At 38.4% G+C, this 18,781-nt stretch overlaps 1 protein-coding gene across 1 annotated transcript in view; it reads left to right on the top strand.

Annotated features, from left to right (window-relative positions):
• Window positions 1-18,781, top strand: part of npr3 (natriuretic peptide receptor 3) — a 51,122-nt gene that overhangs the window by 16,221 nt on the left and 16,120 nt on the right. Inside the window, exons 3-7 of the mRNA XM_020599164.1 lie at window positions 1,251-1,426; window positions 3,207-3,342; window positions 16,053-16,147; window positions 16,278-16,395; window positions 16,511-16,595. Coding sequence (XP_020454820.1) covers window positions 1,251-1,426; window positions 3,207-3,342; window positions 16,053-16,147; window positions 16,278-16,395; window positions 16,511-16,595 — 610 coding nt within the window. The remainder of the gene's footprint in view (window positions 1-1,250; window positions 1,427-3,206; window positions 3,343-16,052; window positions 16,148-16,277; window positions 16,396-16,510; window positions 16,596-18,781) is intronic.

The raw sequence follows: 18,781 nt of genomic DNA, 5'->3' as shown, positions 1-18,781 counted from the left end.
GATATGAAAGTAAAGGGGCTGAATACATGCTACACTTTTCAGAGTTTTATTTGTAAAAAATTTTGAACGCCACATATCATTTACTTTCCACTTCACAATTATGCGATACTTTGTGTTGGACTATCACATAAAATCCCAATAACATACATTTATGTTTGTGGTCGTAATGTGGAAAATTCAAGGGGTATGAATACTTTTGCAAGGCACTGTATATTTTTCTGAAAACTGCAGATGCTGCAGAGATCTTAATCATGCAAGTAAACCTTAGAACCACAATTTCTGTGTCCCAAGAGAAGAAATGTTGGGCAGAAATTGATGAGAGAGAGGAAGAGGTGTCAAATTGTTGATGTTTTAAATTTTAATTCTTATTTAGTTTGTTTTATGATTGGAATTTATATCACTAAATCAAATATGAATAATAATTATTTGGGACCACTTAAACTTGAATTTTTGCTGCTTCTGGGGCAGCACAGCTCTCTTTGGTGGAGCTCTTTGTCACCACACTCTGCTCCTGTCGTCTGCTCTCATCCTCTGTCCAGGCGAGACACAGCACATCTCAAACCCGTGGAGAGCGTTGAAAAGAGTTCTGGCAGCTTGTGAGAAGTGCTGGTACACCAAAGAGTAAAATGCAGAAGCACTGGTACTGTGGACTTGCATGTTCTGGCCCACTTCAGGACTGAGATTAATGGAAACACACAATCTCCAGTACAGAGAGCACTGCAATAAAAACCACTCTTGGTTTAATAATAAAAACTTACAGCAGGTTAACAAAACAGAAACGTATATCCCAGTGGTTTTTGTTCAGAAATAGCAACATGTCAACATGCTGTGGGGTTAGTTTGTTTACTGAGACCCAAGGAGGAGAATACCCCGTCCAAAGGTAGCGATGTCGCACGAAAGGAATGCAAAGAGAGCACCTCACTAGTGGTTAGCCTAGGGAAGCCTGTCTGATTAGCTTTCCACCACATGCCACCATGAGTTGATATGTAGACCCTATAACTTATTTTTCAGCAAACAATTTAATTTTTTTAACTGTTGAACTGATAGTATTAATTGGTTGGCATTTATATTGTCGGTTAATGATTAAATGGTTAAGGGTGTGCATCCCTACTAGCTAGCTACTTAGCTCATCGACATGCCTCACTGTACTGGTGATACACCCAAATAAGCTTTAACGAAGAGTTTTAAAAAAAAAAAGATTTATGTTTGGAAAATACATCTTGTTCTGTCACTCTTAAATTAAATTCTAGGGAATGGCTCATGGAAGAGAGGAGATAAATATGACAATGAAGCACGGCAAGCCTATGCTTCTCTGAACACGGTGACACTGCTCAGGACAGTCAAGCCCGAGTTTGAAAACTTCTCCATGGAAATGAAAAAGTCCATTGAAAAAGCTGAACTTCATGACTGCAAAGACTGCGAAAGTGTACGTATATTTATCTCACAATAAAACTAATTATTTTCTCAGCCTTGATAAAATCCAGTGGAATCTCTCAGAAATATAGACTGATGATATCTAATGAATTTAAAGATATTGATGAGTCAGGCAGTATTTGTCAATTTTTATTACCATCTGCATTAGCAAAACAAAAAATTGGGAGTTACTGTATGTGTGTATATACAGTAACAAAGCTCTGGAAGGTATGGGGGGAGAGAGAGGCGATACAAAGTTAGTGAAATGTAATGATGGCAATATGCATGTATAGTGAGGGAAGGATAGAAACTCAGTGCATCATGCCGTCTCTGGTAATCAGACCAGGTTTTCCTCAAAATGTTTTCCAGTTGTCTGTGAAGCCCACGTTGTTTTCGGGGCACCACCTAGACAGCCAGCGGTTGAATGATGACATGTGGCTAAACATGTCATCACTGGTCAGATTGGGCAGGGGTCCAGAGAAAACTATTTATTTTAAAAAATAAAAATGAATGCTCAATGAAAATGACCAGCATTTTTACACTATTGGAATATATATTTATTGCATACATTCTCACAAGTGGACTGGGATTCAGTAACAGTTTATTAAATCTGCTTATGAAATCTGGCGCCTTTTGAATTCCTGTCAAATCTTTTCAATTTCAGCTTTCGAGCGTTGTTGCTACATTTCCAAATAAACTCAACCAATGATCACCTTTTCTAATCTGAGAAGGCAGAAACAGTTTTGAGTATCAGGCTAGTTAAAGCTGCATTAACTAACTTCTCCCTCAAATTTTTGACTGTTAAGGGCGAAGTGAGAGTCAAAAACTCCAGGAGTATCCTCTCCTCTTCTCCCTCCACTCCTCCTTGCCCCTCCTGCCCTGTCTGTGGTACTAGGTCATACATGGTCATGACAGCCAGAAACAGTTGCGGCAGAGGTTTATATTTTAGTGATATGCATATGTATGTCTAATGTTGTTTGTAGCTGTAACACAAACTAATTATATAGAGGAATATTTTTTCCCCAGTAACATTGATACAGTACTCCTGTTCAGAGTTACATACTTGACACACGTAACTGTGAGTTGTATGTGAAACAAGAAATTTCATGTTCTACTTTGATAGTTGAACAAATTCCCCACTTTTCTAGTTGGGTTGATGGTGTATATTTTAACAAGTTCTCACTAAAATGCTACATGGACTGCAGTGTTATGTCCAACATAAACTGTATCAAAACCGAGCAAAGATTTGCAAAATTATTTGCTAATCCACGGCCAGTGGATGTATCGCCCTCTTTATCTCCACCAACAGCTGCTTTCAGAGCCAATCAAACCGCCATAAAATGATAGGACATATAAATGTTTGAAGAATCTTAACAGCGAAAGCAGCCACAGTGAAGTTGGACTGACTTGCTGCATAATAGGATTAACTGGGACATGTGCAGGGTATTTGATATTAATCTTAACTCATGAGTTGCTTTCAAGTGTTATGTGCAGTTTTTTTTTTTTTTTTCATGGATATGGATTCCTAAACACTGTCTGCAGCTCTTCTCCAGCTGCATCCTGTACGGACAGATGGTTGTGTCCTGACACGTGCCAACACTGATCATATTCATTTTTATAGGACTACTTAGCATATTGAAAAATAATCTTTCTAAATTATCACACATATTTCATGATATACAATAAATTATTCAGAGTGAATTCCAACATATCACTTGTAGATGTAATGGTTAATTTTATGTTGGTGTGGCAGAACAGTTGCTTCTTCTTCATGACTGTATAATCCATTTCAGGTCAACATGTTTGTTGAGGGATTCCATGATGCCATTTTGCTGTATGCCATCACCTTGCATGAAGCCATGAAAAATGGATACAGTAAGAAGAATGGAATGGAGATCACCTTACAAATGTGGAACAGAACATTTGAAGGTAAGACACTGCTCTAACTGAATCAGTAATGACTTCAGGCTCCTATGATCAATCTTACTAGTGTGGTATTGTAGAAATCTATTGTAAAAAAACACTAAAGCAAAAACAAACAAAAAAATACAAGTAGAACTCATCTCATTTTCTATACCGCTTAGTCCCAAATGGGGTCGCTGGAGCCAATCCCAGCCGGCATTGGGCAGGGTACACCCTGGACAGGTTGCTGGTCCATTGCAGGGCCAACACGCAGACGAACAAACACACGGGCAATTTAGAGCCACCAATCAACCTAAGCCACATGTCTTTGGACAGTGGGAGGAAGCCAGAGTACCTGGAGAGAACCCACACAAGCACAGAGAGAACATGCAAACTCCACACAGAAAGATCGTGAACCCGGAACCTCCTTGCTGTGAGGCAACGGCGCTACCCACTGCGCCACCCACAAGTGGAACTATTTTGGATATTCTAAAATATAAGGCTTTGAAAATTCAAAAGAGGCTGTGGCATGTTGGCTGTTTTCAGTTTTCCTTTACAAACATCGGGAGCAAGTAAAGTTGCAAATACAGTTTGTGCCAAATGATTACCCAGTTGCACCAGTTAGGCTGCTGATGTCACAGAGCTAATATGTTTGTAAGATAAAGTATCACAACCAAAAAGAACCATTCTACTGCCAGTCAGAGTTAACATCATGATGATATGGCAAGTGAGATTGCAGCTCTCAGAAGTGTCTCTATATTTTTGTCCTCCCAGCTTCATACATGAGAGGGTCAGAATTAGAAACACCTCTGATTATAATGTAGTTCAGTACAACACCACCTTTAATTATGACCTCAATAATAAATATATAATTGAGTTTATACATTTTTGAAAATTTCGCCAAAAGCTGAAACATTCTGAGCTTCATATACACAGCTGTTAAGGCGGAACTGTTGCATTGAGGTGCATACAATTGTACAGGGGTACTAAATAAAGTGTCCAGTCAGTGTACTTCACCAGCACAGGCCACATCTTGGCCTGGAAAAGCACTTTACATGAAGAGAACAGTATCTCAAGGACCATTCCGGTCACTGAGAACTATACTACTGGGCTAATCTTTCAGCTAATCTTTTTTTCTGCAAATTTGCCATTTACTTTCCTAAACAATCCACCCAATGACGCCCCAGCCGGCTGACAATGACTGGAACATTCTATTTGCATACTGGAGGAAATAGCAGATCTTAAGGCATACATTGGCCACTATTACAACCTCTGCAAGGTGGATTCCCACACCAGCACCACAATTCAACAAGATGCCCCAAAACCATTCGAATGAAAGAGATTTTGCTCCACAGACACCAATGATACTGGACATTCAAACCAGAAACATATGCAACAACCTGATTTTTTCGGGCATTACAGAACAATCACCCGACAACCCCAGGGCACTGATTAAACACTTCAGGAAAAACCAACTCAAAATCCCATCAGACACAAGATCACCTTCCACTGCGGACACAGTCTTGGATCACATTCAAAACACCCCGACCCATAATAGCCAAACTGGAGGACTACAAACACAAAGAGTAAAATTATCAAAAGTAAAAGAAAGGAACTGAAAGACAAACCTTGCACTTAATGATCAATTCCCATGCGAAATAAACGAATGGAAAATTCTCTATGCCATTATGAAACAGACAGACACAGACAGAATAACAAACATGTAAACAGCATTGTGGACAAATTATACATTAAAGGACAGCTATATCATGATCTTCGGAGTTTCTACAGAATATCTACCAACTGGTGACTGCTACATTATGTTTTAATAATTCAACCCCCTTTTCATCACCCTGGTCCCTTACATCCACAGACCCAGAGCAACCCCTATCCCACAAGGAGTACTACAACCATCTTTTACATTGGCATCCCTCTTGTTATTCTGTTTGTGTTTTTCTTTGTTTATTACACCATGCTTGTCCATATGTATACTTGCCTATGTTTTTCTGTGCTGCTATGCCCACATCCACACACTAGCACACATAAATATAGACACACATGCACTAACTCTATATCGTTTCCCTCGTTTATGTTTTGTCCCTCCTTTCAGCACACAAAATAGACATCTATAACAAATAATCATTCAGTCACTTAAAATAGTATCATGGAATGTGTGTAGTTTCCAGACCCAGGTTAAGAGGACTACAATCATTAACCATTTGATAAAATTAAACACTGATATATGCTTTTTACTAGAAACCCAGCTAACAAACCCAGAATTACAAAACCTTAAATATAAACTATTTAACCAAATATTTTCATCAACACACAAGAGTAGGCAAAGAGGTGTTTCAATTTTAATTAATAAAAATACCCGATTAATTCACAATACATCTATCACTGACCCGGAAGGCAGATTTATAATAACTAATGTATCCATTAACCAGACAACATACACACTTAGGAACATATATGGCCCCAATAATGATGATCCATCCTTTTTCCATAATTTTCTCATTACTATGTGACTCAACAAATACCGTATTATCAACTTTAACACTGTTATTATCCCAGAAATTGACCATTCAAGCACCTCTAGCTATACAAGAAACTGGCATGTGACTGAAATAATAAAACAATATGCTGTATGTAGCATTGTGGACTTGGTGACAGCTGAAGAATGAATAACCCCGCTAGAGAATATATTGCGTTTTCCTCCCTTCATCAGCCTTTTTCTCAAATCAACCTCTTTCTTATCAGTAATTCCCTTACCCAGCATATAACAGAATCTACAATACACTCTATCATAATTAGTGACAATTCTCCCATTTCCCTCACATTATATACTGAATACTGAAGCCCATACTAAATCCTCTAGAAGATGGCGCTTCAGTACATCATTACTCCAGGACTCAGATTTGATTAGCTTTATTAATAAAGAGAAACCGTCTCTACTATAGGAAACAGGCAAAGTGTTATGTGCCGTTCGCACCTGTCAGTGAGCGAACGAGAAAGAGGTGGACCCAGGTAGCCGACTTCGATGCAAGCAGTGATTTAGGTGGAGACAGAGAGATGAAGGCAATAGTAGAACAGATAGGCGACTGAGCATTGACCTGCCTGGGAGGAGAGAGTGGAGCCACGGTCCGGAGGAACAGTCCATGGGGGGAACACAAAACAGTAGCTGGCTAGGGAATAAATACATACAAAACTACGAAAGAGCAAGGAGAAAAAAATGGCCTAGAGACTAGAACGAACTGGCAAGTGACTGAGGAGTGAAACCGGGTAATATAGTGAGCAACCTAATCAAGTGCAGCTGGTGATAAGGGAGTGAGGAACAGGTGAACGTGATTAGTGTTAATGGGCAAGAGACAGTAGGAAAGGTGAGGGAGGCCAGAGCGGCCGAGCAAACCTGACACAAAGCAGTAATCAGAGGAAGAATAATATCATACTCATTGTACAGGAAAAAACAAGTAGAACTGGAAAGCACCATAGAATGGAAGATAAAACAACTCACAGATTTACAAACACAGAACAAACACAAAATGAACTGAGCCAACTGAAAATGCAACTTGAAAATATTATATACAAAAAACACAGTTTCTCATTCAACAACTCAAATGCAAATACTTTCAGTATAGTAACAAAATAGGTAAGTATTTGGCAAATCAATTGCAATGTAAAAAGAAAAAGCATTAATACTTAATACTTAATTCTACATGTGAAATTGTTCACAATCCACAAGATATCATTAATGTACAATACAGCCATCATGACACTCTTATTAAAACCAAACAAAGACCAAGTCCACCCTTCTAGTTACCCTCCCCTATCACTGATTAGTGCAGTTTTAAAAATCATTACGAAAGCCCTAGCCACCAGAACAGAGACAATCACTCCAGTATTAACCCAGGCCAAACAGGCTTCATCAAAAACAGGAATGCTTTAGAAAACATCCATAGATTATTTAATCTGATTAATCTTGCACAACAAAAACAAATCAAAACCATAATTGTATGACTATGTGCAGAAAAGACATTCAATAAAGTTAACTGGACATTTCTCTTTAGCACACTATGCAGGCTTGGGTTTGAAGAGTTGTTCATCCATTGGATATGAATACTATACACATCACCCAGGGCCACAATAAGCACAAATGAGGTAACCTCACAAAGTTTAACTTTACAGCGGGGTACCAGACGAGGATGCCCACTCTCACCATCTCTGTTTATCATTTTCATCGAACCTCTAGTAGCAGCAATATGACAGAAAAATGTAATTAAAGAAATACAAGATACTAACTCAGAACATAAAATTTGATTTATGCAGATGATTTATTATTATAGTTACAGGAGCCTTACCATTCACTACAGGAAACGTTTCACACTATTAATGCATTCTATAAAATCTTAAAATCTACAAAAAACTGGAACAAATCCATGATATTGGCACTCTCTGAAGATGCCTGGGATTCTGCAGCTCAAGACTTCCCTCTTCAAGTTCACATAGGAAACATTAAATATTTAGATATCAGTATTTCCCCCAGGCTGTCAGAGCTTTTTAACCTCAACTACACCCCTGTGCTAAAAAATGTAGAAGATGACTTTAAACTCTGCTCCAGTTTTCCACTCTCGCTCATCAGCCGAATTGCTACTGACAAAATGAAAACTCTATCTCAAATTAACTACCTGTTTACAGCGCTTCCCACAACACCCACAGATAAATGGTTCAAATCACTTGATTCTTTAACCTCTCAATTTTACTGGAAAATCAGGAAATCCAAAATTTCCCTATCTACACTTCAAAAGAAGAAATCACAAGGTGGCCTAGAAGCACCAAATTTATATTATCAGTATTACTACTTGGCAAATCAGCTACAGTATTTAGTCAAATGGATTCAAGAGGACAGCTACAACAGTTCATGGGTAGAATTAGAGCAAAGTTATAGCATAAAGGTATGCACCATCTCTTCCTACCAATCTCTATCAAGAAAACGAACTGTTGTAAGAATATCACAATCATCTCAACTCTGACAGCCTGATGGAAAACTAAGTAAATCATTAAATCATTACTTACATCATGTAGATACACCCCAGTTTGGCACAACCCTGATATTCAACTGCACAATAACCCTATCTATTTGCCATCATGGCAACACAAAGGAATCACTCACATACATCATCTATTTGAAAATAACAGGTTCATATCTTTCAACACACTAGTCCAGAAGTACAGAGTTGGGAAAGAACAGTTTTTCCAGTACCAACAACTAAAATCCACAATTAAATTAAAGATTAATATAACCTTAACTGAAGAGATCATGAAAATTCCACGCTTGTTTTGATAGTTTGTTCAGCTGCCAATGCAGCAGATATTTCAGGCAGCAAATTAATTAACCTTCTGTTTATTTCTTATCTATTGTTTACTTTTATCTTCTGTTTACTACTTATCTTTTGTTTACTTTTATCGTCACTTAACATGTTTTGTTTATTTCTCATCTCTGCTATATGCCACCTGGATGCCCTCACATTTGTTTCATTTGGCAGTTGTCCAAGTAACAGACTGATGACCTCTTGTTTATTCTTGTCTCCCAAGACCACCTGGCTGCACCATACATGACTTACATGTCAACCTATAAAAACATTTTCAAAAGACAGCAGGCTTTTGTACATGAAAAAAGCAAATAAACAAAAATGAGACAAATCAAGCAAATAAAATTGTTTTTTCCCACATTAATCCCCCCAAGTGAATGTGAAGTCATTTGCCATAACATGTCTCCAGCCTCATAACAATTACATCAATCATACTTAAACTCAACATAGACATGCATATAAGTTTATAAATAATGTCAGTCTTCGTGTCTTTCACAGGAAGAACTACTATTTCATTGTGCTTACATAATTGTGCCACTGGCATTTATTGCATTATGTCTACATTGTTTTCATGATTAAATCAAGGTTGTCAACTTTATGCTATAGGAAAGAGACAGCTGCTCTCAGGCTCTGTTAATCTTTTATGCTCTCCTGAATAAAACCTCTGACTTTTTTCCACATTTGACCCTACCCCCCTACAGCAGCAGGCTACAAGAAAGCGATTTCGGGGCTCATGAGAAGGCAGTACTCAGTAATAGACATGAATGAGTAGTATCTCAGAGTTTTTGTACAGACAAACAAAACCTGAATGCTCTTGCTCTAAAGTGGTAATAACTCTAAATGAGAAAAGGTGAAATGGTGACAAGTTCATGGCAGGAAGTATTTTAAAAATAAACAGTTTGTAATTTAATTGTGACTGAAACTTTATACAAATTTCGGAAACTCTTGCTGGAGAGACTTTTTTTTACTAACTATGTAAAAAGTCCTACACAGTAGCTCACAGATTTCCTTGAATGGTCATAATCTCCAGGCAGTATTCATGTGAGCTTGCCTGACATCCACCGGTGCCATTTTAAAAGCAGAATTTTTCGACTGTGTCTGGTTTTGTGGACATATTTTACCTCCTGCTGCTGCACTGTGAGCAAATATGGAGAAAAATACAGGGCCTGAGGTTACTGCATGTCTGGGAGTGTTCATGTACATGGACTTTCTGTTTTACCTGACGGGGTGTAACCTACAAGCAGCTGGGCAGTGGAGCCCCCATGGTGGTGCATGATTAGCTTGTCAATGCTGGATTCCCCCGGACCACAGTACCTGTTTGTTTTAACTGCTTGAGGCCAGTGTGTCTGCCCGCATGTGATGTATTGCTGGTTAATGAGTGGATTAATGATCTATAATGTTATTGTTGGCACTACACTACCTATTGGAATTAATTTTACTACTTTGGGACTGTATGTGGTCATGTGGGGGAAGTCAAAATGATCACGAGATGAATTTACAAACCTTGGAGCTACTTGAAACGGAGTGATGTTTCCACTACTCAGTGGGACTTAATGGTAAGTTTACAAAACACACATTGCCTTGATTCTGTAATGTTAGAGAGAATTGTTGGGCTGGATAAGTTACTATGTTTGCATTAGGCCAGTTTTTTAATAAGCTTTATTGAAAATATTCATAACAAACAAGGCAGTATAACATTTTGCCAATATGGTGGGGGCACCGGTGGATGTCAGGCAAGCTCACATGAATGTGAAACTGCCTGGAGATTACGACCATTCAAGGAAATCCTTAAACTATCATGTAATATTTAATTTTGTTAGAAAAAAAATTCTCACAAGCGAGAGTTAGCGAGACTTGTATATACCGAGTTACTACTGCATAGAAATACTAGAACATACGTACACCTCATATTTTGAGCTTTAGGTCATGTCCAAGATGATAATTCACTGTTGTAACATTGTAGATAAGTCAAAAAACAAGGAAAAGCAGAACATGGGCTCTTTAAGCATGCTGTTGTTTGTGCGAATAAAGGAATCATTTTACATTTGGGGAAATATACACACTTTCTATCTAAGACTTAAGTGTTATAGTATACTCAAATGAAATATTACATTATTGACAAAATAGTTTCATTTATACTGTATCGGTTGGAAAGCATGTGCAGAATGTTATTCACCAAGTAACCAGTAGGGGTGCTAAGAGCACATGGGATTTGTTGTCAGTTTGCCTCATCGCCATTTTGTACCATATGGCTCCATCAGTCATTTTGTCTCAGCGTAAACACGACCCTGTACATAGAGACACAAATCATGTCAACATAGGTGCTGAACCACCATTAAGAGCTGGAGAATGTAAAAATAATCACAAATCAGTTACAAGCATGTTAGACAGGGGGTACAGAAAGATAAAACAGTGTAACATCAGAATCAATGCTGAATGTTTGAAAAGAACCGTAGTTGTTGGAGTGGTACTCTGATTACTTGAGTAAAAGTAGAAAGTAACATAACATTACTTCAGTGCAATGAAATACTCTCTCCAATGTTGGAATAGTGTATGCGCAGTAGAATGTCTCTTCTTCTCTCTGTGCCCCTATTATCACTCATTCACCTTACTCATGCACCTAATGCTGACAAATGTACTATGTTTCTGTAAACACTTTGGGAAGCTGTTACTGTGTGGGTTATATAGACTCATCTAAGTGAGACAAAGGTTCACACATTACAGTATATGAATCTGTCAGTATTCAGTAAAATAAAACAAAATAAAATATCCATACAAATGACAAAGTCAATGACAAACACCACCTACGTACTGAGAGTGAGAGACTGTCAAAGAATAGCCTGCATTTCCATTAGGGTGTAATAATAATAATAATAATCAATGTAGTGGAGTAAAAAGTTCTTTTCCCTAAAAAAGTACTGATGTCAAAGCCTGCATGGCTTGTAGTGTAGCATGAAAGAGCATATGATGGTGCTATGGTGTCAGTTATTGTACAGTGGCCATTAAATATTAAAATCAGACACACTGTTTTTTCAAATACAGGCTATCATCACCTAAAACCTTTAAAAGGTGGATGATGATCTGATCACAACGTACATGTACGGAATCATCACCACAAAAATTTTATTTTACATTTGTACAATGTCATTCCAGACACTCGTGTATGCAGCTCTAAATGATGTTCTCACTGGGCATCATTGAAAGCCTGCAGGTCAACCATAGTAAAATAGAAGACCCTCCTGTTTCATTGCAGACATGAAAACATATATCCATATCTGTACAGGTTAAATCTTTGAATTAAAAACCTTTAGCTGGCAACCACTTCTTTTTCTACTGTTTCCTGTTGAATCATCTGCCTCTCTATCATTGGAGCAAGTATTACACCCTAATGATAAGAACTAGATGTTATGGTGGATAAAGTCACCATTCTTTAATCATTATGTACTATAAAACATACAATCTAATTAATAAAACAATATCTTTTTAAAATGTATGAATTTTCCTTCTTTTTACAAAACAAAATACCTTTTAAATGAGCAGTTTAGCTGGTTTTATTTTAAATAGGGGGCAGAGGTGTCTCTCTGGGGGTAACCTAGGGCTGCCAGGAAAACGGGAAGTATGTGTGTTTCGTTACAAGCATGTAAACACAGATATCTTGGCAATTTTGAATTAAAAATCATAAGTTATATACTTTATCTTACAGAAATGAGGAAGTACATGGGTTACCCAGTCTGGAGAAATATATCGTCTATTTTTTTATCCCCAATGCCTGCTACACTGGCACTCTGTCTGTGGTTACAATCAAACCTATCATGCAGAGGGATTGTGTTTACCCACCTTTGTGGAAACAGCTGTTTGCCTACGCATGAGGAATTACACCAGTGTTGACTGTTGCTGCTCCAGGCAGCTCGGACTCTGTGCTCTGCTGATTCTGTTTTGGGGTGCGGAGAATAGCATAGTTTGAATGGACTGCCAATGGAATGCTACATTCTGGGGAAAAAGACCGCAAGGACACCAGTACACAGGCCCGCAGAAGAGCGGATGGGAGCCTAAGACCTTGCTGCCATTTTAGATGGTGGACCCTGGGGAGCGAGGTTATGATCACCAATGTTTTTGTCAGACTCTCGCTATATACATTGGCTTTAACTTCATTACTTATGGGATGTGCCGGTAAGATTTTGTCTTTTGTTAAAAACTCTGCATGCCTGTTAATGCACTGTCTGTAGAGAAAATTGAAATGGTAGGATTTAAACTGTTGTTTAGTTAAATGTGGGGGCCTTCCAAAATACCCCATGTTTAGAGTGTTATATTTCTCTTTTAACTGGTAACAGTTTCTCTACTGTTACTTAGAGAGAAACCTAACTATTGAGCAGAAACACTAGCTTTTATTCCCTAAAAATTTTATTTAAATTATGATTTCATCCAATAATCTATCAAAACTATCTGGCTGAACTATGTGGGGGAGAAACACTTGCTTTTTCTAATCCTATTTTGATTAATATTTATTTTAATTTTAAATTGGATTCAGTTGTATTTCTTCAATCTCTCAATCTTTAGAGTTTTACCTGCATCAAAATCCTTTTGGTTGGACTTCCTTAAAACTAAACTAGCCCATACAATGGAGATGAAACACTTGCTTTTTGTAAAGGATTATACATTTTATAATTTGAATTAATCTTAAATTCAATTATTGAATTTTGAAAAGAGAAAACCTTAAGTTTTATACCTATTGGTCTTCATCCTCACTACTGGCATCACAGTCTGGTATGGTAACACCACACAGGCAGAGAGGAAGGCTCTTCAAAGGGTCATGAAGACTGCAGAGAGGATCACTGGGACTGAACTGCCTGCTATGGACACACTGTACACACAGCACTGTCGTAAAAGGGCACAAACATACTCAGAGATCCACACCACCCAGCTCACTCCCTGCTCAGACACAAAAACTGCACCTACAGCCTCAGGCACAGCAGCGTGGACAGTATCATCACACACAGAACTAGACTTTACAACAGCTTTTTCCCTGCCGCAGTAAGACTGATGGCAAATACGAAAATGTGAGAAATGTGAGAATATATGTGCAATAACCCCTCACTACCTCACCAAGCGTAATGCCATATCCAACTCCACCATTTGAATTACTAAGTGTGATGTTTGAAGTTCACTGTGGGAAATACTATTACTCTATTTTTGTGTATTGTGTTTTAACACTTTGCCACCCTTATATAACTTTTTATTTTAAGACTAAGTGTTCTTTCTGGATTTTGACTCCTTACCTGACTCCAAAGGTGAGTTGCACAAGAATTATTATATGCCTAGACTGTCTGTTTATGGATAAATGGCAAATAAAAATCTTGAGTCTTCAGAAAACATCAGTCTATGTATGTGTGCCACTGCTCAGACCTAATGTAATAAACCCTTTTGTTGTATTAAACTTAGTCTGTGGTGGTGTTGCGTATTCCCACAAGAAAGAAGACTTTATTAGATTAGATTAGATTCAACTTTATTGTCATTACCCATGTACAAGTACAAGGCAGCGAAATACAGTTTAGCATCTAACCAGAAGTGCAATAACAGCAATGCAGAGTGCACAGTATCTACAGTATGTACAGTCAGAACTAATTTATCGACTGTACGAACTATAGATGCAGATGGTCTTCAGTCCTATTTCCCCATGGGAAGCCCCAATAAAATCCAATAATGCTAATATAAAACCTATAATAAAGTGTTCTGCTGTAGAAAAGTAACGCAGATATGCAAAACCCTTTGATATATGTAGTATGTATGTCAGCCCTTTGATCTAGGTGGAAGCAAGATGTCAAAAGTAGGCAGAACCAAACAGTTATAAATCATCACAGCTCAGTTCACAGATGACACAAAGGTCATCAGTCTCATCCAAGATGGGGATGAGTCTGTACACAGACAGGAGCTTGAACAGCTGGTGTGGTCGCAACAACCTGGAGCTGAACATGCTCAGAACAGTGGAAATGACTGGACTTCAGTAGGAGCTCCCCCACGCTACCACCCCTCACCATATTCAGCAGCACTGTATCAGCAGTAGCATCAAGTTCCTGGGCTCCACTATCTCCCAGGACCTGAAGTGGACGTCCAACATCAGGACCATCACCAAGAAGGCACAGCAGAGGATGTGCTTCCTGCGCCAGCTCACAAAGTTCAACCTGCCCCAGGAGCTGCTGATACAGATCTACAGAAGAATCATCGAGTCTATTCTCTGCACCTCCATCACTGTCTGGTTTGACTTGGCAAACAAATTGTCAGGAACAGACTCCAGCAGACAGTCAGGACTGCAGAAAGAATCACGGTGCAAGCCTGCCCTCCATGGAGGACCTGTATACCTCACGAGTCAAAAAGAGGGCAGAGAGGATCACTGCAGATCCCTCACACCCTGGACACAATCTGTTTGAACTCCTCCCCTCTGGACAGTGCTACAGGTCACTGTACACCAAAACAACCAGACATAAGACAGTGTCTTCCCCCGGGCCATCACTCTGAAGAACAGTTTGCCCATGACAGTATAACAGAATGACGACCCTCACTGCAATACCTTGCAAATATGTCTTTGTATATATCTATCTGAAAACTCTTATCTAAACTGGGTGTATATGCACATATATTTTATAAGTACTTTCTTATTTTCCTAATGCACAGCCCTTTTTCTTGTAAGCACATTTGTTGTTTTTTCAGTCTTATCTTTTTTACTTGTTGCCTTACGGAAGAACATTGTACATACACATTGACAGCCACTGAACCGAAAGTGCCACAGACGTTGGTTGAGACAGGACAAAAGCCTAGATCGGCCCTGTACTTCCAAGTATTACACTATATATATGGTGGTTTCCAAGCCTAATGCAACATTCTTAAACTAGACAGAACACGAAGAATGTATCAGCCTGAATAACTGAAAGGATCTGAGTAATTTTTTGGTAAGCAATGCTAGTGGAATTTTAAAATGATTTTACCATGATTGCTGTTGTTTTAGAGTTTAGAATTATTGTTCATTCACTAGCCAGGACAGATCATTTTCTTATATTGCTATATTAGTTGAGAGCGAAGGCTAAAGAAGATGAACAATTTTGTACTCTGTGAAGTCTGGCGTTTCTTCTGACTCACATTCATTGTGTCAGAAGCACTTTTGTCATGCTCTTTACTTTGATCAATGTTGTCAGTTGATGGTTTGTCAAAGTAAAATATTAACCACATTTAATGTTTGCACTTCAGTTGACCTTTAAATACCTCTCAAGTGACATTTTAAAGCCCTTTCCAAGGATACACTTTAGACAAACTTTTTTCCTTTGTGTTCTTTGGAATGTAATTATAAGCAGTGTTCTCATTCTTGGTGATGAACAGGAATTGCTGGCCAGGTATCCATGGATGTCAATGGTGACAGAAATGGTGATTTTTCTTTGATGGCCATGACCAACATTGAGGCAGGAACCTATGAGGTAAGAAGAAGCAAAATTGCACTACTGTGATGAGACATTCCTATGGTGCTAATGTCATCCCTGACAGGCAGAAGAATGTACACACTTGTGGAAATTCAGGTAGATGTTAATATGGTATACTAACTTACAGGTGGTTGCCAACTACTTTGGTGTGAATGGAACTTTTCAGCTGCTGCCTGCCTTCAACAGTGACAGTTTCACTCTAAGAGGAAGACATAAAGCACACACGGAGATGTCAGACAAATCATGTAAATGTACACTCCTATGCCTTAAACCTACAAAATTTGACTTGGAATTTATTATGTTATCCAAAGTATTTATGATGAAGTACATGTTTAAACCAATAACTGCTCTCTCAAACAGGTGGATTGGGAGTATCAGCTTTGACTGGAGTCATAGTGGGAGCTGTTCTGGGAACTGTAATGCTTGTAACGTTCTACTTCTTCAGGTAACAATAGTTGGTGTTCATCTTCTCATGTATACTAAGATTGTTGACTTGTCACTTAAGTACACCCACCTGCTATGCCAAAGATTTTGCTTTATAAATTGTGGTGGCTTTTTTCTGTGATCTCAGGCTGCCTTGAGACTTAAACCATTAGCTTTGACTTTTGCCAAGATAAAGGTGGTAGGGCACCGCATCCCTACAAAGAACAAACTATGATGAGAAAGAAGAGACAGATTGGTGAACAGGTCAAGCCACACTGGTTTATTTTGCTACAAATGCAGGTTACAGAATAAACTGAGCCATCCTATAGGAGCAACTGAAGACAAAGACAGGTGCAGGCATTTTATACCTTCTTGAACGGGATGAGTTTAACTATCCTATTTAGACAATTAGGACATACAGCATGGTCACTGTTTCTGAACACACACTCATCCTTGCATCCTGCTTAAATGTATTCTTACAGACATCTGGGACCTTTAATCATACAATCATAAACACTAATGACATTTTAATGACACAGTGGGTCATGATGATGCAGTTAAATAAACATTGGTTTCCTGTGTTACTGCAGCTGGATCGAGCCCTGCATAGTTAAATTGGAACATTTATCATTTTTAGTGCTGACATGAGCATAAGTTCAACTCCTGCATGTCTTGCCTGTCTTCTGCTCCTTGTTAGTCATGACAAGGGATAGACCGAGCACACACCTTTCTATCACTTTGCTGCTGTAACAGTGTGGATTTTGCCGTTGTGGGACTAATAAAGGTTTATCTTATCTTAACACACAGAATAAGGATGAACATACATGACATGATACATGCTAATTAGAACATAATGATTGGCACCATGATGACAGAGATCTAATTTGACAGAAAGATAACAGAACACATGAATTTGGCCTTGCCATTCAGTCGATTTTTTTAATGGCCACTTGAGGTACTGCAAAGAAAAATCCCCTGGAGCCCAAAAAAAATTTCTCCATACACCACAGCTTTACAACATCTGTAAAACTGCTGACAGGACACCTCAAACTGCAAACATAGTTAGTTATCACTTTTTCTATTTTTTTTTTTATCCATTGTATTTTTATCTTTGCAAAACTTTCTCAGAGTTTTATTTTCATGACAACATCCCAATGTACAGCTTATGGAACAAGTGGGAGTGCATGGGTGGGGGCAATGGGGAAAACACTAATGCACATGTACAGTGGGCCACACAACACAGAAGTAAACCCAGAAGAAACAAACGTTTTTGGCATAATGTTCTAAGTTACCAGTTTCTTTAGGAAAATTGAGCACCATTTTGTAATCTGGATTCCAGGTTTCAGTAATAGATCCATGTTAAGCTACCATGAATGCAACTCAACACTTCCCCTTATATTTTCATACTAAGAGCCTTTATCTTCATTGATAGTCTTTTAATGTGGAAAAACAATCAGGAAGCTTTTATTTTTATAATAATCAATTGGTACAGTAAAAAACAGACAACTTGAGTTGCTTTGCTTATAAAAACATTTTGTTAAAAAAAAGGATGGAGAAACAGCCTAGTGGTGAGTAAGCATTACTCCGTTGTTGTAATTGAACAATACATCATATAATAATAATAATAATAATAATAGTTTATTTATATAGCACTTTATAACCCGGCAGGAGCCCAAAGTGCGTCACAAAAGGGCACTAATACAAGACAATACTAAAACAAAAACCTATACAAAATAAACTACAAATGATTAAAAACCCAAAAATAAAAGACATCCCTATCAGAATAAGAAACAGCATAAAACAACAGGAAAAAAACAAGTTAAGATTAGAACGAGCTAAATACCAAAGGCCTGTCTAAAAAGATGGGTTTTCAGAGTTGACTTAAAAGCCGCCAGCTCAGTTTTGGCCCGAAGCTCTGGCGATAGGGAGTTCCGAAGCCTGGGGCCATACACAGCAAAAGAGCGTTCTCCCCATTTTTTGTACCTAGCCCAAGGAACAACCAGGGACAGGTGTTTTGAGGAGCGCAGGGTTCTGCGTGGCACATAGACGGAGAGAAGATCCAATATGTATGGCGGAGCAAGGCCATTCATGGCCTTAAAAACAAACAATAGTATTTTGAAGTTAATTCTATACTGTATTGGCAGCCAATGTAGTGAGTGAAGCACGGGGGTAATGTGGGCAAACTTAGGAGGGTTTGACAACAGTTGA

The sequence above is a fragment of the Monopterus albus genome, unplaced genomic scaffold (genome assembly GCF_001952655.1).
Source record: "Monopterus albus unplaced genomic scaffold, M_albus_1.0 scaffold40.1, whole genome shotgun sequence".
NCBI lineage: Eukaryota > Metazoa > Chordata > Actinopteri > Synbranchiformes > Synbranchidae > Monopterus > Monopterus albus.
This window is presented reverse-complemented; position numbering and strand designations above follow the sequence as displayed.